The sequence below is a fragment of the Anser cygnoides genome, chromosome 1 (genome assembly GCF_040182565.1).
Source record: "Anser cygnoides isolate HZ-2024a breed goose chromosome 1, Taihu_goose_T2T_genome, whole genome shotgun sequence".
NCBI lineage: Eukaryota > Metazoa > Chordata > Aves > Anseriformes > Anatidae > Anser > Anser cygnoides.
The window spans coordinates 200,912,816-200,940,288 of record NC_089873.1 but is presented as its reverse complement, the minus strand read 5'-3'; the positions used below and the strand labels follow the sequence as shown (position 1 = coordinate 200,940,288).

The window sequence follows — 27,473 nt, the reverse complement described above, 5'->3', positions numbered from 1 at the left end:
TGTCTGCCTTAGAATTCTCTTTCATTAAGGGACAGGGAAGCCTGCCTCTCTCCATGGACTGTGTGTCTTGTTCTCAACCCAGAAAAGACTGACTGACTTGGTGGTTCAAGTTAGACAAGATGAATTTAACTTTACTTTCTGTGTAATTCTCTGTCTTTGCTCCTACTGGAGCTAGTTTGAAGTCATGAGCCGCTTAGGTCACACAAATGAGACCAGAAAATAACTTCAGAATAACAATATTTAATATTTACACGTATCAGTGAAGCCAGTGATTACAGAATGGTCAGGACAGATGGCATCCTCATCAGTACGCAGACGTGGCACCAAACATCCCCAGTACACAGACATGGCACTAAACATCCCCAGGGCAGGGCAGCTCGGTACAAGCAGATGGCAGCAGCACATTTACCCCTCTGTGGTGGGGATGATACGTACCAGTGGGTATCTCTGTATCCTGGTGCTGGCACAGCCCAAACTGGCTCCCTCGTAGAGATAAAAGTCAGGGAGACAAAGGATGAGGGCAGGGCTGATGTTTAAGGACCACGAAGAGCTCATAATAGCCTTTCTGTTGCAGGTGAAGTATCTCTCAGTCTGACTGCATGCTGGACATTACTTCTAGCTGCCTCCTTGGCTCTTTTCCTGGCTGAATCAGTAGGCTTTAGTTTGTCGTCTGCTTTGGGTGGTAGCATTGCCCAGGCTTCACTGCTTACTATGCACATCAGCTTTTTTAAGCCACCTGGCAAGTTTGGATGCACCTAGTCATGTTCGCAACCCTCCACAGGCCTTACACTTGTTTTACAAAGTGCTTTTGTTTTACAAAGCACTTTACAAAGTGCTTCTAAACTTTGTAACGCAGGCTTCCTGCTTCTAGGAGTGAAGCTGTGCTCCAAGGAAGTGTATGTGTGCGCCTCTACTTAGCAAAACTGACATTTCCTTCACCAGTTTGTGTGAAGGGTTTTGTGTGCTGCATCAGAGGATGGCACAGACAGCTGTGTGTGTCTGGAAACTCTGGATCTGTTCAGATGACTTGCAACAATGCAGAAATATGAACAACATTTGTTGGAGAAAACATAAATGCCTCTTTTTGAAAAATGGATTCCAAATACTTTAAATGCACTCAGGTTTTCATAACTGTGTACATGCGTTCAGGATGGAAAACAATTATCTTACAATTTGCCTGACTCAGGGAAATAAGGGGCACGTCCTACAATTGAGCTTGGAGGAAGTTGTTGAACTGATGGGGTTCCTGAAATTTGCCAGTCATGGACTTCAGGCTTGATCTCGGTTGATGATGGAGAATTACGCAGATCCTTGTTGGGATCCTTGTTGCTGTAACACCACGACTGATGCAATTTGTTGCCTTGCAGATTGTATCTCTTATTTGTTACTAAGCTGCACGTAATTACTACCCGTATTGATTTAATGTTTATCTTCAGCACTTAATTGCTTGTGCATGTGATCTATTCTAGAACAGCCCTGTGTGGAAATTCATGAGACTCCTACACAGTCTCGTGAGGGTAAAATTGATGCTGAGGTTCTCCTTCTTTTTGTTAAACTGGACATAGTTAAACTCTTGTTCCAAAACCTACCATCTACATTGACCTAAATGCTCCTCTAGGGCCACCATGTCTGTCAGGTCCTCCTGAAGAACTGATTTAGGATTGCATTGGATTTGCCAGACGTGACAGCAAGATACCAAAGGAGAAGGGGATTTGGCTCCAGGGTGGCTGAGGGAGGTTGAAAACTGTGTGCTTCATTTGCCTTCATGCTGCTCAACGTCATATCTGCAGATCCTAACGTAAACTTGGGTCCCTGGGTAGCAAGTTAACAGGAACAGACAGATGAGCTTAAGGCAGGTTTGGGGGAAATGGGAAGCTCTTTACATCCGGCCAGAGCTATTTACATCCTGCTTTGTGCAGCTGATAAAATGTGTACATTGTCCATTGTCACAGGTTGTTTCCCCTATACACAAGAGGGCAAGCGGTGAGCTTTTATCCAAGGACAAGGACAACCCATCTACATTTTAAGCACAAGCACAGCAGTTGGGACCAGAAAGATCTGTGTTTTTGCAGTACCTGAGATTTAGTAGGAATATTTAGAGAGATGAAAATTTGGAGTCCCAGATTTAAATGATCTAGCCAATTTCCACCTTGATTTCTTTATTAAAAAAAAAAAAAAAAAAGCATTTTACCTTCCTGAAACTCCTGAATATTTGGGGGTTTCTTTCTTCCCCCCATAAATACAGCACAATGCACTATCCTTAAACATGAATGTGCAGTTCAGGGCATGTCCTGGCATCCCCTGCAGGGTGTTCACATTCCCAAAATATTTGTCTGAAAGGCAATGAATGAAAAGTGATTAATATTCCAGAGGGTATCAGACTTATTGCAAACATCTTGTACAATGAAAATAAACAGTGGAAAGGAAGCAGTGGTGATAAATGAAACTGTAAGAGGTTTTCTACTGTTTTGTGAAACAACATTTTTACTACCAATTAAAAACCCCTCTAATCCTCATCTTTCTCACTTCTACATACAGGACAGTCATTACATTTTATCAAAAAGGCTTCTTGAATAGGAAAACAACCATGCAGCTGGGCATGCCAATACATCACACTTCTCATCTGTTTTGAAACATCTGAGGGCTGCGTTGTCCCAGACTATAATGTGATGGAGAGACTGACAATGTGCAAATGCATCTGAGCTGCCTCTGCTCTCCAGAGGTTCTCGTTTGGGGGCTATGCATATCTCTCTGATCGTGTACCATTATCAGAGCCTAAAATACAGAATTGGTAAGAATGCAAAGCACTCTGATACCTTTTACTGCATACCGACCTTTTTCCTCATACATGTGCCACATATGAAGCCAATAAGTCCATTGGCAACTTGAATGAAACAAAGAACAGCCTCAATTGCACCAATGGCCAAGAGAATAGAGAAAAGGACAATATTCCAAAGGATGATGTTTTCAGGTTCTTTGCAAATGCTCCATGTTGTCTGGTTGAACAAATAATTGTATCTGTGATAAAGAAGAATAATTGGCATTGTATTAGAAAATTACACTCTGAGAATGCTTTCACTTGTATGCCATTACAAAAAGGCTTTGCATTTTCTGGTTTACATTTTCTGAACTTGTCTGCACAGTGGGAATTGAATCTCAAATTCTCCTACAGTTGGTAAAAGGTGGTGATTCTCTTTACGATTCCCTTTGCAAGGTTGTAATTGATGACTTGGGAAGAGAGCTACACCTGTACTTTGCTGCATGCTCAAGAATCTCCCTTTTGTTTCACAGCTAATAACTGAAGGGGAAGGTCCCTAATGGTTTTAAAAATGGGTCTCCATAATCTCCATTTCTGCTGTGTTACCTCAGCCCAGCCCATCCATCATCTCTAGCTCTGGCTTGAACATCGTGGTTGCCACGGTTAATCTTAAAGAATCAAAGGAGATCTTTGCTTTGCTTTTCAAAATTAAGCAGAGTAGACACAATTCATGATGATTTAACAGATTAACGTGGCATAGTTGTCAAATACTTCCTTTTGACTGATGAGAGTCACAGCTCATTGCTCAGCAGCCTTTTGAAAGTGTGGTGCATCTTGCACAAAGGGCTGCTGACAAGCATGATGGAAGAAACTCAGGCACCTTGCTCACATGTAAGCCCTTGGTCAAGGAGATGACCAGCTGGAACATGTTGGCTCAAAGGAGTGTGAATTCAGGTGTAGGCAAGGTGGATCACCAGTCCACTTTAGAAAAATTCAGATTTCCTCTAAGAAGGTGTATTTGTGGATCAGGGAAAGCAAGGCTGGAGGAGCCTGCAAGTCATACTCACTCCAGAGTGTTGTTCCTGAAAGGGTAGATGTATTCTCCATCACCCGTGTCACACAGAGGGCCCCCAATCAGACCCATTGAGGAGAAGACTGCACAGTACACTCCTCCTGCAAGTCCCAGCAGAGACAGAAACACTGACAGCAGCATCTGAAAGGGAAAAGGTCTTCAGTATCACATGAACAGAGGCACTGACTGTCATGGAAAGCTTACAATTAGTGGGAAGGAAACTATCTATCTGTTTCCTACTATATGCTAGAACTCATAGCATGATATTTGTGGCATAAAAAATAGTTGACTCCTCACTAGTGCAGCTGTCCTAGATGTTAAAGGATTTCAGACTATACTTGTTTTGCTTTTAAAAGTGGCTAAGACCATAGCCATAATCATTCCATTTTATTATTATAAATCTTACAGCTCTTCTTTCAAAAAGCCAATATGAAGCCAGCATTGGCTTGACATGGTCCTCTGTGCCCAGAGAAGCTGTGGATGCCCCATCCCTGGAGGTGTTCAAGGCCAGGCTGGATGGGGCTTTGAGCAACCTGATGTGGTGGGAGGTGTCCCTGCCCATGGTAGGAGGTTGGAGCTGGGTGGTCCTTAATGTCCCTTCCAACCCAAGCCATTCCATGGTGATATCACATGGCTTGGCATTTCCAGCTCTTCTCCAGGAGCACCCTTTTCAGCCCTTGAACCAACAGAAGCCAAGGGCCAAGCAATTACTGAACCAGGTATGAAAGCAATGGAATATGTGTTAGTTATTTTTGCCAGTTAGTGAGGAATGCAACACAGCCATTCTTATGGCTGCTTTCCTTCATTTTGCAACAGCAAGAAATGTGGTTACCACTGCTCATGTTGAAGAATCTAACTATACTGCATGTGGCAATGAACCAGTGGTGACTTCAAATGACGTGTGAAGCACTGCTCCCATGAAAGTGCTCCTTTTGTTCTGTGTTGGGGTAGTTCTCCATTAATGGATGGTATGTATCTGGTTGCAGTTTGCATATAGGAGCAAGAAGCTCAGGCAGGTGCTACTAATGTTGTGTCTATGGCAGACTTTCCACAAGTCTAGTCAAGAATCCTTAACAAGGATTTGTGGTTGTTTGCAACAATGCCAAGAAGGAGAAGAGGGCAGAAACTCTGTGGAGCAAACGGACAGAGCCAGGAGAAGACCAGGTCAAGAGGCAAGGCAGCAGGACTGCCTGCAAGCCTGGGGAAGCACGTGGCAAACACTCCCATCCATGACTTGCATTTGAAGCTGGGCACCTCAGGCCTCCCATTTCCCTATTGCCAGCAAATACCGGTGAGGTCTAACAGTCCAAAAAGAAGGTCTAATGTCAGCTGCTCTGCAGAGCTCTGCACTACAGACCCAGATGGAAATATCTACTGTCCACTTTGGAGATTTGTGACATAGTCTCAAAAACTCCTCGCTATCCAGACATGTTTAAGCTGGTGAATGCAATTTCCAACTTGCCAACCAATTACATTACTGCTTTCTGTGCCTTCTTGCCTGTTGCCAGTGTGTGAATTGACTTATTTTGTGTGTTCTTTGCTTCTAAAGCAATCCTTCAGCTACCAGTTGCTGGGATTTCTCATGAGACTTATTTCATCCCAATGATTAATAATTGTCTTATTTTTTTTTGCCAAGCTGGACACTCTTTCTGTCTTTATCTGCATGCTGTCTGAGTTGCATCTTAGCAGAGCGTCATGGTCAGCAAAATGTAGATAATCTGGAATACTGCCCTGGACCAAGGCAGTGTCTGGGTTGTAGCCGATGCCCTGCGTCTCATAATAAGATCACCAGCTATGCCTTGCAGTGAAGGTGAGTGACTGATACCATGTCTGAAGCTCCTGCCTAGCTGAACCATTTCTCCTGATCTGTTTTCTGTTTACTTCATCTGTGCATCTACATCTTGGTTAAATGATCTTAATTATGATAATGATTAGTTTCATCACAACACAGCAGTATGGGAAGTCCCAATGACAATCATGATAGAAAAAGTCAAATGGTCTCTTGCTGTTACTATGTTTGATAGTGGTTAGTACTGGTACCAGTAGTACTTGTCAGTGCTGTCTTTCATGACTGTTCTTTGACACACGATTTTCTCATTTGGAATCTCTTGGCTGCATGGTTGGCTTTGTTTCACCTATTTCCTTTACTGTACCTATGATCACATGCTCAAAGATTTTACTTGTCGCTGAAAAGGGACTCTGAAATGGATGCAGCTGTTAAATTGGCTCTTCTCAGCATTTTCTAGACACAGGGTGGCTTTTACCCATTATATTTACTGGTCTGGAGACTTTTCTAGAGGTTTGCCCCATATTCTATGGAAATCCAACAATTTTATTAACTGTTGGATCAGTTAATAATACTATCTCATCATCTCAACTGTTCAACATTTTCCCTACTTATATTGTTTTCACTTATCACTTTTTTATTTTGTATTTTTATTTCCTCATTTGCATCTTCAGTTGCAAAAAGAAGTCTAAGCTGAGATGCTTGAGTTTGTTGAAATATTTAGTTTTGAGTAGTGTTGGCCAGTTCTCTACCTCTTGCAGAGGTTTTGCTGATCATTTTTCCTAACTTTCTTTTACCATTATCATGCTTTATCCTTCACAAAATTGATTTGTCTTTGCAGAGCTAATGAAAGTTTTTAGCATTGGTTCTTTGAGCATTTGCATCAGCTGCTTTGGGAAAGTTACCAAGTTCCTCCTGTCCCAGATGGTACTGCTCTCTACTGCTCTTTTTTCCTCTGGCCTTTGTCTCATACAGATTTTGTTTCTTCTCTGTGTGTTATTTATTTGTTTATATTTTTATTTATTAATTATTATTATTATTTTATTTTAAGAATTAATATCCTGCCTGGTTATTCAGATATCTCACTTATCTAGGTTTGTTGGTCTGGAAAGATTCTATGGCTATTCTTGTTCTACTAGTAACTCTTAAGAAAGGTGTAGAGTGAAATACTGAGTATGCTTGCTGATGCAATGACATATGCTGCATTTTAGGGGCCTTTTTTCCTCATTGTGCCAGCGCAGCAGGTGTTTTCAGTTGTGTACATGCTAAGCTGCAGGACACTGAAGCTTTCTAAATCTGTTACTTTCCAAAGTCATTACTTCATAAAGCAAGAACAACAAGCCATCTAGGTGTTTTTGCAGGCAACGGCTTAAAATGGATTAATGAAAAAAAGAATTAATCAACGCAGAACATAATCACTGTTAACTGGACAACTTAATATGATGAATAAAAGGATGAGAAATACAGTAATTATTCTTACTGTTGTTGATATTTCAGCAGCATGTAAAGACTGTGATGAAGTCTGATCTATTAAACCAGGAACTGCACAAATTATCACAGGATAGAGTCCCAACCCTGAGGAAAATGGTTATATTCTGGCTGAATAGTCATTCCAATTACTATTTATTTTAGCTTTTTTTTTTTTTTAGCAAAAGCTATTTTTTAGCTTAATTTTTTTTTAGCTTAAAAAAGCAAAAAGGTGGCCAATCTATCCTTCAGACCACAGTGACTCCTGAGTAGCTCTAGTGAGGGCTATTTTCCTGCTGGTGGATGGAAGTTGGTTGGACAAGCCACCAAAGCTGGGGACCCAATTTCAGGTCATCCCAGAGGCACCTTGCAGGGAGCTCTGGCACCCTGGGACGCCGCTTCCATGGTGCATGTTTGAACCAGCCCCAGAGCTCCTCTGCTTTCTGGAGCCTGGTGACTCACACCATCCAGCCCTGGGTACGCAGCCCGTATGGTCAGGGTGTCTGAGCCACCCTGCCGTGGGTCTCTGCGCATGTCCTCACACTATCCCCAAGGCAAAGTTTCCGTAAGGCTTCTTCTCCTGAAGAAACACATCACTGGTCTTCAGATCTCCCTACAGAAGTCACATTTTCTATAGGATCAGAGAATATCTTGAGTTGGAAGGGACTCACCAGGAACACTGAGTCCAACTCCCATCTTTCTCCATGCTTGGAAATCACTTTTCCCCAGGGGCTGTGGAGGGGAAATGTTTTAATGCCATCCATAGCAACTCACTTTTTGCTTGTGCCCTCATCTCATTTATACTTTTAAGCCACAGGATGACTTGTACAGCTGCACCTTTTTCCACTTTTAAGAGGTGGACAGTTTCCACAGTCCCAGACAGCCATTTCAAAGCTATATTGTCCTCGCCAAGATTTTCTCTAACGTGCTTGTCAGTAGCTTCATCATCTGGCCATCGACTCTCTTCCTACAGATACTGTAGAACATAAACTAGTTTCTCAACAACGTTTTTGTTGTATTCCTCTAAGAGCAAACAAGGAAGAGGAGGAACAGTTTGTACAAAACCTCTCAGTGCTGGGAAGCTGCAGACAGGGTACCTGGCCACCGCGGGCCATAGCTAGCACCATCTCGGGCAGTGAAACGGTGGTGGTGGGGAGCACATGGAGGTCTGCAGATGTGGGCTGCTGGGCAGCACTGTGCTGCTGCCATAGTCAGTGGGCTGAAGGAGCAAACCCAGCCTGTCCTGGGACATTCAACTCTTGGCTGTGTAATATTTAGGGTTGGGATTAAGGGAGAGCGGAGACTGAACTGAGCCCAGACCAGCTGAATTTCCCCACTTACTACTTTCAGCAGGGCACAGGAACACCCACAGCACTGCTGTTTTTCACCGCTGCTTTCTATATCACTCAGAATTTGGAGAAGCAGCTGGCTGTGGCACTGGGCTCGCCGTGCCGAGGCTCACATCCCAGCCCTGCGACTGGCCTACTTGGCCTTCACTAGCAAAATCCTGCTTGCTGTGCATAGGACACCTAGTAAAATCAGTGTAATGACATGTCCCTCGGGATGTACTCGCTGACATCCCAACTAAGAATGTTATTTTGGTATTATGAATAATGAACCAAGTAAAGTAAAACATCTTGAAGAGGTAAAGGTCATTCACAGATCAAACTAAATAATAATTGAAGAGTACAGAAGAGATGCTTTATTGTAATTGAATCTCTTGTTAAAGGCTGTTTCTGGGAGGGAAGAAGACTTAAAAAAAAAACAGCATTTCTAAGCCAGTTTATTCTTGCTAATAATGATGGCCACACAGAAGTCTGTGCCCTGGGCTTGAAGATTATTGAAGATGCCTGTATAAAATGCTGTTTCATTCTTAATTATCAAGGGAAAAAATCTCTCTGGCCTTTGTGTGGATGACAGAGAGCCCAAATTACATTTACAGCTCTCATGTACATAACCCTTGGGCAAACACATGCTGTGGGTCAGAGCCTTGCCTGGTGACCAGACACTGGGAAGCAGAGCTGGTTCCTCAGTGCCAGCTGCAGTGGCTCAGGCTTTTAGCCTGGACCAGAAAAGTAGATGAATTATCTGCCCATACACAGGTAAGCAGGGATGAATCTATGGTAAAGCTAATTGTCATGGAGAGTTATGGAGGAAAGAGGACCAGAAAGAGGAGAGAGGAAAGCAGAAGGAATGGGCAGTTGTCTCAATTTTTAGGATCACTTCAAGCAGGAGAAAGCTGGAGCCATGCTTTACTTTTTGTAGGGTGAGGTGGAGTGTCTTTGTCCCCCTCTACCCTCAGCACTGTGGCTAAATGCTCCTGTACCTCCCTGGCTGAGTATGATTTCCCTCATATCAGTGGCTGTAACATCACAACATTCCTGTTGGCTAACTGAGATCTCAGCCCCAGCCCAGGGACGCTGCAGATCAAGCTCTTCTTCTGCATTTCCCTGACTTGGCTGTTGATGGTGGTGTGACGGTTTGTCATTGTACGTTTCCGTCTGCTGAGCAGCCATTTAAGAGCTATTGTGCAAACCCTGTAGTGCCATTTCAACACATCTACTTACCCCACATCTGTTAGCGCAACATCCTGCTCCACCTGCCCCCAGCATCATGAATGCCGGCAGAATAGCCTGTGAGAAAAGCACAAGCTTAATTCATAGAAATCATAGAATCACAGAATTGGTATGCAGTACTTCTGTTTGGATGGTTTTTAAAGTCTAGGAGCTGGGGCATCGCATTCCTCAAATGCAAACCACCTTCTAGCACTTCTCCATGAGTTGCACCAGCTGCAATGGTGCTTCTTGCTGAAGAGTTTGCTTTCCCTTCTCTGTCTCGGTTGAGTGTTTTAAGCACTGGGATATTGTCCATTCTGGAATGGAAATTTTGAATGTTTATGAAAAAAAAATAAATATAAAAATGTTTTCTTGAGAGAGTATAAATTTCCATGACACAGAAGAAAACGTTTCCCTCTTGACTTTCACTTCAGCAGAATCTAAATAAGTTTATTTATCCCTGCAGCAAGAGTTACGACAGTTTAAATCTTCTGAGCATCCTGCTCTAAATTATAATTGGGAAGTGGGCCTTAAACTTCCTGAAAAACATCGAACTTATGTTCTTTGTACTAAGCTTCTGGAAAACCTACATGATGGACATTACTCAACAGGAAACTCACAATTCACATCAGCTTTCTCCATGGTAATGAACAGGTGGAGCTGGATGATATAGCGGAGTCAGCAATCATCCATGTCTCAGGACATAACGCCACCTTACACAGGCGCTCTGGAGATAGGAAAGGCTGCATTCAGTTTGGTAGCTAGAGGGCAAGAAAGCTTTTGTGGGTCTAGCTGTGCAGCCAAAGCACTCCTGCTGCCTCTGCCCACCACTGTCTGTGTAGGCGTCTTACAGAGCAATGTAAGGAGGTAAGTATTAGACAAACTAGGAAATGGTCTCTGTAAAGTTAATGAAAGAAGGAGAAAAAAAATAAGGAAAAGGAAAAAGCTGTAAAAAACAGCCTGACTAAATGCTGGAAAGATGTTGTCCCATGTAGGAGAGGAAGAGCAGAATGTCCAAGGTGAATGAGGCTCAGGGAATTTACAGTGCGAATATCTATGTTACACTATGTAGGACAGTGTTATGAAACCTGCTTAGTCTTGCAGCCCATAAATATTCTTCAGTGGATTTCCTCTTAGCTGTATTTTATGCACCCCTCAGAGGCAGCCTCCAGCATGAGCAGTGGTCATTGGACCACGGTTGGAGGCCTGCAGATGTAGAGAATTGTTTAAAAGACTTTCCTCTTCCTGAAAAAAGCCAGCTCTTAAATAATCACAGGTGATCCCCACGGCAGCCCCAGCCCCAGCATGCTATCGTCTGGCTCTCAGGAGAGCTAATGTTGCCCTTTCCTCCAGGGCTGTCTTTCTTCTTCGGAGGTTTCCCATCTAAGCTGTGGGCACTATTCTTTTACTAGCCTGGCTAAGGATGAAGGGTTTGCCTGGCAGCTTTCTTTTTTCCTTTTTTCCTTTTTTCCTTTTTTTTTTTCCTTTCCTTTCCTTTCCTTTCCTTTCCTTTCCTTTTTTTTCCTTTTTTCCTTTCCTTTTTTCCTTTTTTTTCCTTTTTTCCTTTCCTTTCCTTTCCTTTCCTTTCCTTTCCTTTCCTTTCCTTTCCTTTCCTTTCCTTTCCTTTCCTTTCCTTTCCTTCCCTTTCCTTTCCTTTCCTTTCCCTTCCTTTCCTTTCCTTCCCTTCCTCCCTTCCTTTCCCTTCCCCCTTCCCTTCCCTTCCCTTCCCTTCCCTTCCCTTCCCTTCCCTTCCCCCTTCCCTTCCCTTCCCTTCCCTTCCCCCTTCCCTTCCCTTCCCTTCCCTTCCCTTCCCTTCCCTTCCCTTCCCTTCCCTTCCCTTCCCTTCCCTTCCCTTCCCTTCCCTTCCCCCTTCCCTTCCCTTCCCTTCCCTTCCCTTCCCTTCCCTTCCCTTCCCTTCCCTTCCCTTCCCCCTTCCCCCTTCCCTTCCCTTCCCTTCCCTTCCCTTCCCTTCCCTTCCCTTCCCTTCCCTTCCCTTCCCTTCCCTTCCCTTCCCTTCCCTTCCCTTCCCTTCCCTTCCCTTCCCTTCCCTTCCCTTCCCTTCCCTTCCCTTCCCCCTTCCCTTCCCTTCCCTTCCCTTCCCTTCCCTTCCCTTCCCTTCCCTTCCCTTCCCTTCCCTTCCCTTCCCTTCCCCCTTCCCTTCCCTTCCCTTCCCTTCCCTTCCCTTCCCTTCCCTTCCCTTCCCTTCCCTTCCCTTCCCCCTTCCCTTCCCTTCCCTTCCCTTCCCTTCCCTTCCCTTCCCTTCCCTTCCCTTCCCCCTTCCCTTCCCTTCCCTTCCCTATCCATTTTCTTCTTCTTTTCTTTTCTTCTTTTCTGTTCCTTTCTCTTTCTCTTTCTCTCTTTCCTTCTCTCTCTCCTTCTCTCCTTCTTTCTGTCTTTCTTTCCTTTTTTTTTTTTTTTCAGTGCCTGATTATAAACTGCTGCCTTTTGATTGGGAATGGAAATTTGCTAGATTTGGCTGCTGTCAGTAAAACGAGGGCTGTGCGTGAGCCATGGCTCAGACAGGCATTTCCCAGTGCTTCACTTAGGCTTTCCATTAGGAAGGATGTTACTGTGACACATGGAGACAGCTTTCCTCTTTACACACTCAACACTGGAAATAAGAAAGTGGAGAGGTTTTCATGTCATATGAAATTTCCATTAGAGAAGCAGTGGATGAGGAGGGATGAGTGGGGCTGTCTGCTCAGCCAAGGGGCGTGCTGATGATCTGGGTATCAGCTGATGGATTAAGACCCCAGGTGGAAGCGGGTTTCCTGGCATGGGGGAATGCCATGCAGCCTGGTCTGTTCTCACTGGGGAGCCAGGATACAGCCCGGGCTCCGGTCATGGGGAACCCTGCCCCTCGCATTACTTCTCTGCATGGCCCAGAAGCCAGTCTCCATTTTCATGCTTCCATCACTTGGAAGAAGGAGCTGATGATAGCGCTTTCTTTCCTCTACTCGTCACCTGTGGGCATTTGTCACGCTGTTCTCTGGAAAACGCGTACACTCAATGCCGTTGTTTGTGGATTGATAATTACTCCTAGTGCTGCCGTCTGAGTTTTCAAGGTCAGCACAATTTTTTCCTCCCCTCTCACTTTCTGTTCTCATTTTTGATGTATGTGGTGCCGGCCACAGGCACACCTCTGTGGAGGCCGTAAAAGAAGGCACATTTTGAATGAGCCTGTGATGCTCTCAAGCTTAACATCTGCCTTTCCTTTCATTGAACGCCAATGACTCCTGGGCTTGCAGTGATACGAATTTTCCGCAGGTCTCTCATGTAGTTCCACTTCTTCCTTTAGGCTGCCTTCCACACACTATGCTTACGTTCGAGCTCAGTGTGAGTAATGTGCCCGAGTGGCAGCTGGAAGAAGGACGCAAGCTGCTGGTGGAGAACAATTTATTGAATGATCCTATACCACATTTCTGCTGGGGGAAATATGAGTCTGAACCACATCCATTGTAGTTTTCCCATAGACTTAAGTGGAAGCTGCATCATGAGCTGACTGAATGAGATTTGCTTCTTTCTAAATTAATTATTCTTAAATATTCAGGCTTTTTTTTTTTTTGATGTGCAGGTGCCCAGCTCTGTGGCAATTTACCATCTGCCTAGGCTGCATAACAGCCAGTACTTGTCATATGTATGCCACTCGCTTGGCTTTTTATCTGCACTTGGGCGTGAAACAAAGAAGGTACAAGGAGCAGCTTTCTGATGAACCGGAAAGATCAGTGTTCCCAAACATGTTCCCTTCTGGTTATGGATATTCAGATGGAAACAATTTTTCCTGAGTGGTGGAATGGAGGAACTGGTCACAGAGCATCGCACACAAGCCAGACCCAATCCAGAAGGAGGTGGCTTTGGAGGAACACAGGAGGTATCTGGGATTTAAGCCATTTGCAGCTCCACATTCACACAGCGTTGGCTGGGTCTCTAATGAATACCTACTAAAACACCTTTCAGTTTTTCCCTTAATATTTTTTTTGTCAGAATAAAATCAGTTAGAGGCGTAAGGAAGGGATGAAATCTCACCATCTCCAGATGAGCGTAGGGGTCAGCATTGTTTTGACTTATGGAGACATGAACACCCACATCACTTTTCTCCCCAGGGGAAAGCACTCCTACTGCTTCTCCCTTACCTGTAGTCTTGACATTGATTTCAGGAATATGTTGTATTCCCGTGACAGGTGACTTTGTCAGTCCTGAAGGCATTTTCTCAGTCTTGTACCCCACCTTCCCAGTTAAGCTGCTCAGATATTTGTGCCCAAGATATTGCTATGATTTTTGTTAAATTAACAGAGGTCCAACAAAACGTAAGAAGCAGAAGCAACACTTCTCTCTTACCAGTATCCCAGCTCCCAAAATGCCATGGAAGAACCAGACCAGATCGGTTATCTCGCTGAGCTGCAGGACTTGCCCGTTGGGGAAGTAGAGGAGGATGTTGGAGACTATAGCACATAGAGCCAGTGGGAACAGGATGATGCCAATGCACCTCGAACACTTCCCTGTGCACATGGTAGCTTGCTGCTGAGGAAAGATGCAGGTAGGTTTGGGTTACTGTGGTGTTACAGGCATGGGATTTCAGCAGTTTTCTTCTCTAATGAAAGAAGAACCAGATGTGAGGCAAGAAATGTTCCAGCTCAGACATACACAGGTAATATTGTTATACAGTGTCTGTTCCCTCCAGAGTCTTTATTTAAACTGGAATTATTCCAGACTGGGTTGCTTTAATTGGATTTATTTAAAATTGTCAGGAGTAAACGAGTTGGCATTAAATGAATGGAGATGTACACTTTAGTTGTTAATGGACGACTGTCTGTCCACTGGGAACACAACTGTGACCACACAAATTGATACCCTGTTGGCAGACTCATGGTGGGGCTAAGGCCATGTGCAGGAGCTTCAGGTTGCCTGGGATGGCAGTCCTAGGAAGCCGATTTAAAAAAACATAAGTACATCAAGTTCGGGGGCTATTTGCCAAGGGCAGGTCACAGAGCCATCCCACCATAATGTGTAAAACTGCAGCTTAACACTCCAGAGCGGTCAGGTTTTTCTTCCAAGATCAAAGAATCATCTGTTAAAATCAAAGAATCGACACAAATGAGGCTCTGGTTGGAAGAGGTCTCTGCAGGTGTGCAGTCCAACTTCTTGCTGAAAGCTGAGTGCCACCAGCACTAGAGCTCTGCATCAGCCATGGCTTTGTGTGGCTGAGCCTTGAAACCCCCATAGGATGGAGCTAAAATGATGTCATTTGAGGACCTGTTACAGGGCTGCCACAGCATCTGGGTGAAAACATCTTTCCTCCCATCTTGTCTGAACCTCATAAGCTGCAAATGTTGCAGTTGCTCCTCACTTTATCCTCTCCTATCTCTCCATCACCTTCATCATTCCCCTCCAAGCCTTCTGTAGGCTGCTATTAGATCTCCCTTCACCGAACTAAACAACCCCAGCTCATGCTACACCTGTGCTACAATCTTTAGCCAACAAGAGAAGGCTGATCAATACAAAGCTGGATCCACAGATATTTCTCCATGGAAGGTTGGAAATTTCAGACTATTGGAACTGAGGTTATTGAACTTTCACACTGCTATTAACTTTACGGGACAAACTGATCACAACTTCTTCTGATCAGGGGTTGTTCAGCTTGGAGAAGAGAAGGGGAGACCTTATAGAAGCCTTCCAGTGCCTAAAGGGAGCTTATAAGAAAGACAGAGAAAGACTTTTTACCAGGACCTGTAGTGAAAAGAAAAGGGGAAATGGTTTTAAACTAAAAAAAAAAAAAAAAAAAGGAGTTGAGTAAGATTAGATATTAGGAGGAAATTCTTTACTGTGAGAGTGGTGAGGCCCTGGCACAGGCTGCCCAGAGAAGCTGTGGATGCCCCATCCCTGGAGGTGCTCAAGGCCAGGCTGGATGGGGCTTTGGGCACCCTGGTCTGGTGTGAGATGTCTTTGCCCATGGCAGGGGGTTGGAACTGGGTGGGCTTTAAGGTCCCTTCCAGCCCAAACCATTCTGTTATTCTTATAACTTCACTCCAGCTCAAGGTTTCCAAATGCATAAAAAAAAACGTGCAGGTTTCTGTCCTCAGAGAAAGCTGGTGATTTATGACAAAAGAGGTTCTGCTTTATGATCAGCACGTAAAATGTAAAAGAAGGATCTGGATACCCACTGTTTTGTTACACACACCTGTGTTATACACACGCACCCATGCACGCACACAAGCCTACGCTTGCTACGTGCAAATAGTTTTTGTAATAGCCAAGGCAGTAAACAGTGAAACCTGCCTCAATTTAGTCATGTGCATTGGCTAATCCTGAAAGTTTTGTGTCAAAAGTTGGTGTTGGGAAGATATTAAGCAGAGTAGGAGTACAGAAATCAATCCAGGTTGGGTTCCCAAGCAAAAAAGCCCAGGCAGAAGGCAGTATGAAGATCTTTGAGACAGCCAGAGACAGACTGAACCCGGCTTTGATGACAGAATGAAGACAGCAAAAAGGTGAGGTAAGGCATGAAGACAGACCTGTGTTCTCAGACCTCTGATTTGAAGGGATTCGGTATATTGCTGCGAGGGCTCTGCAATTGCCAGAGACTTCTGAGTTTGCATTTCTACAGCAAAAAATTGCATTGTTCTCTGTTGCTATGAATTTAATAAGAGCACTCTGCTCATATGCATTATCTTCTGAGTACTTTATAATCACATTATGCATTCTAATCCAGCTTTAAAACAAGTTATCTGGCATTAAACTATTTCAGAAAGGAACGTTTAACTTGGTTTATGGTCATTACCTATTGTTTATATAATGCTCAAAATTGGGCAGGGCATTTTGCAAGCATCTGGAAAAAAGCCCTGACTTAAAAAGATAAAAATCTGACCAGACTGGCAATGTGCAAAGGAAGGATGAAGCAGGGAGGGGATGGAAGGAAAAAAAAAAAAAAAAAAGGTATTTTAACTGTCTTTCTCCAAGCGCCAAATGCATTTGGTATTTTTTATTATGTTGACCTTTGCCTGCTCTCCCGTTTCATTCCCACTTTTGCTTTTCCACTCGTTTGCCCAGCTTCACCTGCTCCCCCCGCAGAGAGGAGCGAACAAGCACGGGCACAGCCTTTTCTCCTCGCGTACAGCTCGGTCTTGTCGGGGAGCTGCACGCTCTCCTCCGCATCTCTCGCACGTAGCTGCAGGGCCTAATTCTCACCTGGAGCTCGGGAGCAGGACGCCGCTTTGGCTGGGAGAGCGCAGGTTTACGCCGGGAAGGATCCGGCCCTGACCTATCTCAACACCAATTCACACTGCAAGGAGAATTCAGGCAACCGTCAATCGCCAGATCTAACGAGAGCCTCCACCACCAAAATCAACGCAGCTCTGTGACCTGTGCACATCACAGAGAGGATCTGGCCGTGTTATTACAGCTTAGGAAAACACTCTGGGTTGCCAGAAGCGCTCAAAATGCTTTATTAATTCAGCAAACAAAAGCACTCTCTGCAGCTTCGTTAGGCGAGGCGCTGAGAGTGAGCTTCTAATTTCAAGCTAGGGCTTTAGAAAGTTTTGTTTTGTAATGCTGAGAGAAGAAATACCACTGCTTACCTTTTATACGGGCCTAAGATGGCCTCCAGGCCCCAGAGCTTCCCACGGCCTGCGTCCAGCTTCCCAGCTCCCCTTTCCTGGAGCGTGGCAGCCCGAGAGAGGCACACCGATGTTTTCGGGTGATGGCCTCTGTTAAACAAATAGTGGTTCCTCTCCAGAGAATGAGGAAATACCCCAACTTGTTGCTGGTTGGCCAGCACGAGGTTTGCGCGCCACCCTGCCCGATCGATTACTTGAGGGCAGCGTTCCAGCGGTCAATGCCTCAGCCCCCCAGGACATGAATTTGGGATCGGTGGAGCCCTCTCCACTGCCAAAACCATTTCGGCTATGTGCAGTTGTAGAGGGGAGGAGAGGCACATGAAGAGGAGCACCCTGTGCTGTGCAGAAAGCGCGGTCAAAGCACAAGGCAGTGGTACAGCAAACTCCATCAGTCGGTGCAGAGTCATCTTCCGCACAGCAGGCTTTTGTTGGTTAAAGTTTGGCTTTGGCTTTGCTCCAAAGCATGCTGCTTTCAGCCCAAAAGGGAGGGTAGGAGTGATAGCTCAAGGGGTGAGAGACAAGGGCAGATAACAATCTCATAGGGGAGTAAGGTGTGGTTTGGGGATTATTCCCACTCTTCACCTCACTGGCTTTCTTCTTTCAGTAACCTCTTCTTGTCTTTGGAGAAAAATTCTCACTGTGAAAGATTGGTCACGTAGGGTGGAATCCATCTCACATGACTGTAGATGTCTGTGAGGCACGTCACACCAGGATGCCTTTATTCCCGGTGAAACATGCACTTTCAAGGGAAAAATTACCCAACCTATTTTAGGAGCTACTGTAGGGTTACAACGAATGCAGGTGTTACAAAGGTGCAGGAATCTCAATGCATATTCAAGCATAGATGATGGTATCTGTGGTCAGATGGATCCCACCCACGAGGACTTACAAGTGTGGCAGGGTGGCTGTAAAAGCACAGGGGCAAAGCCTGAGACTCCAGACCCCAGGTTGCATGTTTAATACCACCAGAATCAGAGGATGCAGGGAAAATTGTCTTCAACCTGACTCATGGTAGTGAAAAACCTTTAAAAAGCCCATAGAGTGATCTCAGGCAAATAAACTTCATTACAGTAAAAATGGCAAAAGTGAGAGAAGCAGCTGAACTACTGAATCCATGCCCCAAACTTCAGCTGGTGTCAGTGGCAACAGCATTTCACCCTGTTTCATGTGGTGGTGCTTCAACTCCATGGAAAAGAAACAAAGAATTAATCAAAAAGGTGAGGTTTGCAAGCAACTCTCAGGTAATCCTTGAAAGGGCAAAGGCACAGAGCCTAATGGCATTTAAAGTCTTCAATTTATAACAATTTAAAGACCGTCATCAGCTTGCACTGACAGCTGGGGCATGTGGAGTGAGACTGCCAGCTTTTGTAAAGAGTTAAGAAGCAAATAAGGAAATTTCATAATGATATTTAAGATGAACCTCCCTGTAAATCTCATATGCTGGTTGCTAGGAGTTTTGATAGACTCCTGTTTTGCACATAATATCTCTAAGATGCCATGTTTTCCATTTTCATCTAGCCAAAAGTCTCCTTTGGGGTCAGCATCCGTGACCTTGATTCAGTTTTTCTTTTATTTTCCCTGGCTCAAAGACCTCTGGGACAGCGTACAAGGTCCATGTCTGCACTTTCTCATCCAAGCTGTGTTCCTATCTCTGTATATTTCTTTACTGACCATTTTTAAATTTCTTCTCTTCACCTTCCAAAGCCTATCTCATCTGATCATTTAGTGTGTAGACTTAATACCTAGACTTAACTGTGTCTGTCTCAAATACCCCTCAGTGCCTTTTGCCACTGAATACTTAATAGTTTTTTCAAGCAAGTGCATAATGAACAGAATCAATATTGTGCCAGTTTTGTGCTTTTTAATTAATCTACAGCAACCTGTTGTCTTTTGTGCTACTACAAAGATTTTAAACTGTTTAGGATGAGTTCAGTGCTTTCATCTGTGTTTGTGCAACAATTTTCACTCCAGGGCTTAACCGATGACTAGAGCTTCTAGCCATTAAAGAAAAATAAAAATGCTGGTAAGCTGTATTAAACACAATTCTATCTTCAGGAATATTTTTAGACTTACAGATTACTGAGTGGGATCTGTATTCAGTCTTTGATGAGAACTGAACCAAATTCTTTCTCAGTCCATCTTGAAATACAGAAATACAGTTCTTGTTCTGCCCTTCTCTGTGATCTCCAAGGGAAAGGAGTTAAAACGCAGGAGAAGGCCCATTTTATGCCTGCTGAAGATCTTTCCACTGGAATGAGAATAGCAGCACAGAACGAAGCAGAGCACAGGAAAGTTGTTTAAATCCCCAAACTGAAAGTTTGTGTTATCTCCAGAGAGCTCGGCTCTTACCTGTGTTTCTGAAGTGATAGACACCCTGGAGAAATGGAAACAAACAGACAGAAACCATAAAATACTTAGAAGAACAGGATTTTGTCTGTGAACTGTTTTGCAGCTAAGCTGAGTGTATACAATTGTGTACATCTATTTTTCCCCCTGCAGTATTGACTTTGAAGGCAACGAAAGCATTTTGTGTTCCACTGATCAATGTCTCCTGATTATATTGACTTGCTGTGCATGAGCTCTGGTCCTCCTTTTATTTCTTTTTAGCCACAAACTCTTTATTAATTTTCCAGTTATGTGTAGTAGCCTGGACACTGAGAGAAGAGACGTAAATATGCAAAACCTCCTGTTCATCGTGCTGGGAATGAAAACAGTTCCAGCCCTGCAATTTCCCAGGGTGGTGCACTGCGTGAGTTAGAAGCTGAAGAATTACAGCCCCGTGCAGGTTTCTGAAGGGCATATCTGACTGCCCACTTTGTCTATTAATAGATGTGTCCCATTTGCAGTGCAATAAACAGAAAATGCCCTATTTGCTGTTGATACTGTGCGTCAAAAAGGATCCAGGCAGTTCTATTGTCATTTATTCGAGTATAAATCTGGAGTGTAAATCTCATAGGTGCACAGTGATGCTCTGCCCAGTTCAATTTATTCCACTTTGGCACCAGGGCACAAACAATCTCTTGTTGCTGTTTCCTATGACATTTTGTTGGTAATGTTTTCTTCCACTGAAGGAAAGGGAGGCTGATTTACCCAAGGAAGAATCACTGTTTACGCTGAATCAAACTGCTAAGAGGCTTTTTCAGAGCCAGGTTTATCAGCTGGGTTTTGCAGATAGCCTGTTCTAGCCCCAGCTGGCCCTCCTGCTCTGGCAGCAGGTACCCCGTCAGCAGGCCTGCCTGTATCCAGGAGTGTCAGGGTGCCCTGTAAAGGTACAAACAGCAAGGTGAAATTGGCAGGACGGGCATTATTCAGGTTTTCCTTTACTCAGTGTATCCCAGACCTGCACAGCCCCAGCTAACACAGAGCCGACCTAGCATGAGTGCAGAGGAAGACGAGCAGGAGCTCCATGCCAAAAGGCTCACATCTTCAATCAGATCAGAGAAAGCTGTAATAAATAACATCAAATAATCGCCTGGTGAAGGTTATGGTGCTTATGATGAGAATATATGAGAGCTTGAAGAGGTGGAATGGTAGTTGATCCAGACCAAGTTTAAAAGAGGCTGTCTGCAATCATGGAGTATATTCACTGCAGGGTACCATCACACACATGCGGTTCCAACACGCAGTGTGTTCTGTTCATGTGCTTCACTGGGACAACAGCTTACATGGGTGGATCTTTCCTTTTTATTTTACCCATTTTCCCAATTTTTTCCTTCTTTCTTTTCTTTTATTTCTCCTTTATATACATAACCCCCTTTCCTACATCCTTATGCTCTCTCCCCTCCCAGAAACAACACCCAGAGTCTGCTGAGTACAGCTTTTCCCCACTGACACATCATTTCCTCTGGGGACAATTGTGCCACCACCAAGAGGCAATCCTTTGGGAAGGAACCCTGTGATTCAGTAACTCTCACCCCGGTTTGCACAAGCAATGCTCTGCACAAGCTCTGCTGTACGCCAGGATGGGGGGAACAGTGCCAAAATGACACCTGGAAAATACCAACCATCACAGCATTTATCCACTGCTTGCTTGCGTGGGTCTGTGTTTATTAGATTTAACACAAAACTCATTTTATTTCATTACTCAGCTGCTTTGACCAGGGGTGGCACAGTGCCAGTGCCCCTGTTTTCTGAAATGGCAATGAACCGTGACCTGTGGCCAAGGGTTGTTTGTGCACCTCACACTGAGCAGCACTGTTGCTCTCCAATATTAAAATAATTAGAGGTTTCTGCTTTCATTTCGCTGGTTTCGTGTAACACTTCTTTCTGGTTTTGGCTGAGAGGCATTTCTCAGCCTCATGCTTTGTCACTGGGGTTTGTCCCAGTCTGTGCTCAGGGTGCAGGTGAATTTGGGGCTAAAAGCAGGACCCACTGGAAATGCCTCTAGTTACCTGGAAGAAGGGGAGACACGATACTTCTGCTGCTGATTCCTCTCCTTTCTTCCTAACTTGACCTTTCTCCAAGGAAGCCTTCAGCAGTGACAAGCAAACATTGGGAATATACCACAGAAATGCATGTTTTGTTAAAAACTGCTGATTGTGCTTGAAAGAGCTGTTTGACACTGTCAGGAGGGAAGGTGCCTGCAGCCCAGGGTGGTGTTTCTGGTCAAATGGAGAAACCCTTTTCTGGCCAGGGAGATTTTAAAATAAAACCCTGGTGTGAGGCACCTGGAGAGCAGAGACCGGAGCAGAGAGAAGAGGGCAGCAGCCCGAAGGCTGACAGCCATCGTCGGGTGTTTTGTTACTCTGAGGGGGACAGTCCTGCCTGTCCTGCCTTCCCCATCTGGTTTGGTGCCAAAAGAAAATAAAGAATAATAATAAAAAAATCAATATGAGCTGTGCTGGCATAGCTGTAATGTTTCAAACACATAAACGAAGTCAGGTTTCTAGCCAGAATTACTGCTTGCCGGCATATCTGCTTACTGCTTCAGCTGTATCGGAGAAACAGATATTTGTGGAAAATTTGGGTAAGCCTTTGGAAATGCAGCTCCTTCAGCTCCTGAAATTTGTCAGATTTTTCCAGCTGGTGCTGGCTTATTGGAGAGGGGACAGTGCATGCCCTCTGCCCCGAAGTTGTTCGTGGGGGCTCATGGTGGGGTAGGAGGATATTTTACACCTCCACGTTATCACCTGTAGCAGAAGGGCCCGAGGCAATTGCAGCAATATTTCCCAAAGTGGGAAGTGCCTTTGGGAATTTGTTAGCACTGTCTGGGTTTCTGAAAGCAATTCACTGCTTGCATGGACAGCCACATCATGCAATTTTCCCCAAAAAAAGAAGAAATCTCCATCTTCAAATCAGTTATACTTTGCTGCTCTTGTGTCTACTGGAAGGCAGCTTCAGGGATTTTGGGAGGGGGGGTAAGGGGGTGTTGAGGAAAGTGGACTTTGTTGTTGTTGTTGTCTAAAAGTAGGTATCGAAAGTAGACATAGGTGCCTTCTGAAAATGTGTGGCCTGTCTGTCTCCACTTACCCATACCTCTTCGCATCCTCAGGGACATACCATCTCCATCCCTGGAGATGTCCAAAAGCCACCTGGGCAGCGGGGCAGCCTTCTCCAGGTGGCCCTGCTGGAGCAGGGGGTTGAACCAGATGACTCCAGAGGCTCTGTGATTGTGTAGTTCTGGGAAGGGCTGTGCTATATCAGAGAGGGATGACAGCAGAGCGTTGTGTGGCTCAGGAGCTGCCCTTTGTGCCAAGAACTGCGGTCACGTTAGCAGAGGTGGCACTGTGCTGCCATGGGTTTTGGAACACAGTCCCTGTAGCAAAGCTGGCTCTACCACAGCCACTATGAAGAAGACTTCAAAAAGCTGGGCTTAAAGGAGAACAAAGTGTCTGGCGTACATTACTTTTGTTCCTGAGTGGTGTCACCCGTTGCTTACACTGGGTGTGGGCCCGAGTTGAGCTAAGGGCAGGATGTGCGATGACAGCAGGTCTGCGGAGGCCGGGGAAGGATCCAGGGAAGTGCTGAGAGGGAAGACATTGGGTGGAGATGGGATCGTAAAAGAGCTCGGTGAGAGATGAACCCACACGCATTTAGAAAATAAAAACCTGGAGGGCCTTCTCCGGCAGGCACAGCTCGCCTCGTGCTCCCCCCGGCTTTTGTGCCCGCAGCTCGCCCAGCCAGGAAGCACACTTGCTGCGTCCATGAGGGAGCTTGGTGTGAGCCCGGGATGAAATGCAGACCTGGAAAGCTGAGGCAGAGCATGGCAGACAGCTGTTTCAGCTTTTAAAATCTATTTTCAGCCTCCTTATGATGCTTGCATTATTGCATATGGCTGTTATGAGATAGGGATGCACTTCCCTGTGACCTGCCTCTTCCTTGCAAGAATTGCTTTTTGAAAGAGGCTGGGATCCTTTTAAGAGTAGTTTAATACTTTTATAGCAGCTCATATCTGGTGATAGCTTCAGGCATCTTCCTCCCACGATAAGTTCACCAAAAAATGTATCTGATGTCCCAAGCCTGTTCACCAGCTGGCATTAAATGCACTGGATGCCTTTCCTTGGGAAAAAGCAAAGGGGAAAACCACTGGGATTCACACGGCAGTCAGAGGAAGCCATTTTAGTGACATTTAACCAAGGGTTCAGTGGTTGCTGGATTCACCTGGGACGTGGTGAATCATATCCTGAACACCTTCATGCTCTGAAGGAAGGGTGGGATGCCTCACATCAGCACATCTCACCCCAGAGCCCCCCGTGCCTTCGCAGCCAAATGTGAGAGGTTTCAGATTCAGGCTGGAGACACTGTGTTGTTCTGTTTTGTTTTCTGTTCTCCTCTATCCATCCATCTGTCCAGTCAGGCATTAGATAAAGGAACAAATCACTCACTGCAGAGCATCTCATCACAGCAGGGAGCTAATTGGGACAGCCTCCCGGTCCATCCGAGAGAGGTGAGGGATTCACCGGGCACATGGGAGGAGGACAAGCGGCCACCCAGTGCCCACGCATCTCCTCCCTGCTCAGCAGCCGACTGACAGCGACCTGGTACCACTGGTAATGACATTTCCAAACATGTAATCTTGCACATTGAGAATGTCAGCTTTTATTCGTCAGTTAAGTATTTTCAGTCCTTCTGGCTGCAGAGAAGATCTTGAAAACCTGATCTGCTCAAAAATCGGAGACCAAATAAGGAGAATTAGCATCTACTGTCTTCCGTGATAAAAACAAAACCAACCAAACAACCAAACCAACAAACACCTTTTATTTTTGAGAGCCTGACTTATGATTTTCAAATAGCCCAGAATGGCAATGTTGTCCTTTTTGGCTAACAGTGCATTTTATAAGCAGCAGCTGCCAAAAAAACGTGTGCGGTAAGTCACCACATGCACTGCCTTTCCCTGGGTTTGTGCTTCTTTCCTTGCCCTTTGTCTGGTTTATCTGGCTGGTAAGATTAGGAGCACTGCAGGGCAGGGAGGGTCCCTGTCTGTGTATTTGCACTGTGTCTTGCCACTTGTAAAGGAAGCAAGTAATCACCACCCTTGCTGCTTTCATGTCTACTTGCACAATAGAAATAATTAATAGTAATAGTAGTGCTTTGCCTATCTGCGGCTCCTTTCATCTGAAGACCTTAAAGTGCTTGACAAGCATTAGCTAAATTAGCTTCCAAATACCTGGAGAGGGAGTCAGATATAATGATCCCTACTGTGCAGATGAGCACACATGGAGAAGCGAGGGCTAACTGAGTGCTTACAGTTAGTCAGCTGAACCCATGCTTCCTCCACTGGGGGAGGTTGCTCAGCACTTCTGAGGCTCAGGCCGTTTTCTCAGGCACTCAAATGTGGGGTTTGCTGTCCGCTCTTTATTTCCGAAGCACACAGCCTGCGGACCTGCGCCATCTGCCCCAGGTCCTGAAGGAGCTGGAGGAGGTGTTTCGGGCACTGTGATTCACGAAGATGCCCAGTCAAACTCCTGACCTGGCTGGGAAGAGGAGGAAGCTCTGCTCACGCCATGTCACATCCGTGGGAACAGGCACGGAAAAAGTGGCTCTGTCTGAGTTGTTCCTGGTTTCAGAAACAGAAGTGGACTCCAGTGCAGAATCGCTCCAAGCAGCCTGGGGCAGCCAGCTCGGTCCCAGGGGTGGTAGGGCCACAACTGCGAAGGCACATTTGCCTTTCACTTCATAACCCTTTCAGAGAGAGATCTTCAACTGAACTGGCAAATTTTCTCCATTTGCTCCAAATTTGGTGAGGGCTTACCAGGCTGTCTCCCCGTTCATAGGGTGCACAAGCCCTTGCTTGCAAAGGAAGATGCCAAGAGCCCCGACCCAACACCAAGGTCTTAATCCATGGTCATCTTGTCTCCTGCATGTCTCACTCATACCAAGCGTGCCCTTCACCTCCTGGGATCATAGCCAGCAGCAGAAAGGAAAGACTGAGTAAGAGCTGGGCAGAGGACATGAGAAATCCTCAGAAGGGTCTATGCAAGATTTAATATTAGCTTTGGGTGCCAAAACACAGGCAAATGGGAGACCACAGAAAGCTCTTCAAGGGGATCTCTCAAGTGCCGTTGGGTTGCTGAGGGGAATAATTGGGTTTGTGGAAGGAAGAGCTTTTATTTATTTATTTATTTGTTTGTTTATTTATTTATTTATTATTTTTCTGTAGACTGTGCCTTGTCTATTTTAGTACCAGGGCTGAAAAGTTTTCACTCCATCTAATGGCACTGTGTTGTAACATAGGCTTCTTTTAATAGGAAGCAACAGAGCCACTGAAGAGCAGCAGGTCAGGTCTTTATTGCAAAGCCTCATAGACACAAATGAAAGACTTTACAAGTGTTGGCAGTCGCCTGCAGATCCCGTAAATCACACCATCTCCCTGTGGGCAACCATCCAGGCCTCCACAAGGTCATGACATTTTCCCCTGCTTGCTCCTTTTCAGGCGGAGGAACTGGGCAGAAGAAGTCATCAGGACAACAAGTAATTTCTGTTCGCTCGTCCTCCGCAAGTAACACCCCCCCATTAAATCAGCAGACCCCAAACGAATTGTCACAAGCCTGCTGGGAATTTGGATGTCTGTGCCACTCTTGGGGATGGCTTGCCTGACTGAGGTGAGTCTGCAGCAGGGAAACTACTTGTGAAGATGCATTGGCATCACTTCTTCTTTTTTATTATTATTTTTTAAAAATTTATTTATTTTTCCCCTCTGCAATGCTCGATACCTTCTTCTGCTATCTGCTTTAAAAAATCCTGGTTAGTTTTCCAGTGCTGGTGTTTCTCACCACAACTCCCCTATTTACCTAGGGAGAAAATGGGGCAGTGACCTCATAGGAGGAAAACAAAAGGGACACATTCCCTCCAGAGCAAGTAAGTAGGTCAGCGCCGTGGGGCGGGCTGGAAGCGGAGCCTGCGGTGCCCAGGGGGTGGCTGGAGGAGGTTGGGCAAGCAGCAGAGCTGCTCGGGGCAGAGACGAGGCTCTTGGTGCTGGTGTTCCTGCAAGTGGGAAGCAAAGGTGGGTGTGAAAGGGTTTCGCAAGCCAAACGGGTCAGAGCATCACTCCTGTGAAGAGGGAAAGTCCAATGAGAACCTCATCTCCATCACATTCAAGCAAACAGGGACGGCAGTGGGGCAGGAGGGCAGCTGCTCCCAGTGCTGGACTGGGAGCCAGGAGACCGGGCTGCCTTCCTGCGTGAGCACCTGGAAGTTACCTAACCTTCCTCTTTCCTCATTTGTATAATAGGGTTAATAAACACGCTCTGCCCGACGGTGGTGACGTAAAGTTAAGCTCTTTCATGTTTGTTGGGTGCTACAATGGGCATCACCATAAAAAACCATAAATAATGTGCCTTGAAGTTCTGTTGAGGTATTAGCCTTGTTTTAGCAGTGCAGATGTTACATGAGCTACCTGCACACAAAAGCTTCTTCTAATTAGGATCAAAACTTCCTTTTTTTTTTAGCCTTTTGTTAATGGCTTTTGAAGCTGAATACATTTCACTTGCCCAGCCTATTTGGCAATTTATTATAATCTCTTCAAACTAGCAGCACCTTTCAGTACACTCTTCATTCTCATTATTGCATCCCTTTACAATCTGCACCTTTAAGTGTCCTTTTGTCCTGTGTACAATCAGTTTCTCCAAAGTCTAAACTCAGCTTTGGTATTTCCCTGCATCCTCAGTGTGGCAGATATGGGCTTTGGCTCAAACACACAATGGAAAAGAAAATATCTGTGGTTTGTTCTGACCTAACTGGAGCCCTCTTTTTGATTTCATGCAGTTGTGGTTTAACCCGGCAGGCA

The 27,473-nt window shown here is 45.2% G+C and overlaps 1 protein-coding gene across 2 annotated transcripts; it reads right to left on the bottom strand.

Annotated features, from left to right (window-relative positions):
* Positions 1–11: 11 nt before the first annotated feature.
* On the bottom strand, positions 12–17,841 carry LOC106034146 (transmembrane 4 L6 family member 1-like). 2 transcript variants are annotated; one of them, XM_013178079.3, is made up of 6 exons: positions 17,210–17,841; positions 13,977–14,159; positions 9,651–9,716; positions 3,826–3,971; positions 2,835–3,018; positions 12–2,333 (listed from the first exon to the last, which is right to left on the bottom strand). In XM_013178079.3, the coding sequence occupies exons 2-6, from the start codon at positions 14,145–14,147 to the stop codon at positions 2,313–2,315; spliced, it is 588 nt and encodes a 195-aa protein (XP_013033533.1). In that variant the 5' UTR covers positions 14,148–14,159; positions 17,210–17,841; the 3' UTR covers positions 12–2,312. The 2 variants fall into 2 exon arrangements, with proteins under 2 accessions (XP_013033533.1, XP_047932476.1); XM_048076519.2 differs by having other exon boundaries at positions 13,977–14,156.
* Positions 17,842–27,473: the final 9,632 nt, after the last annotated feature.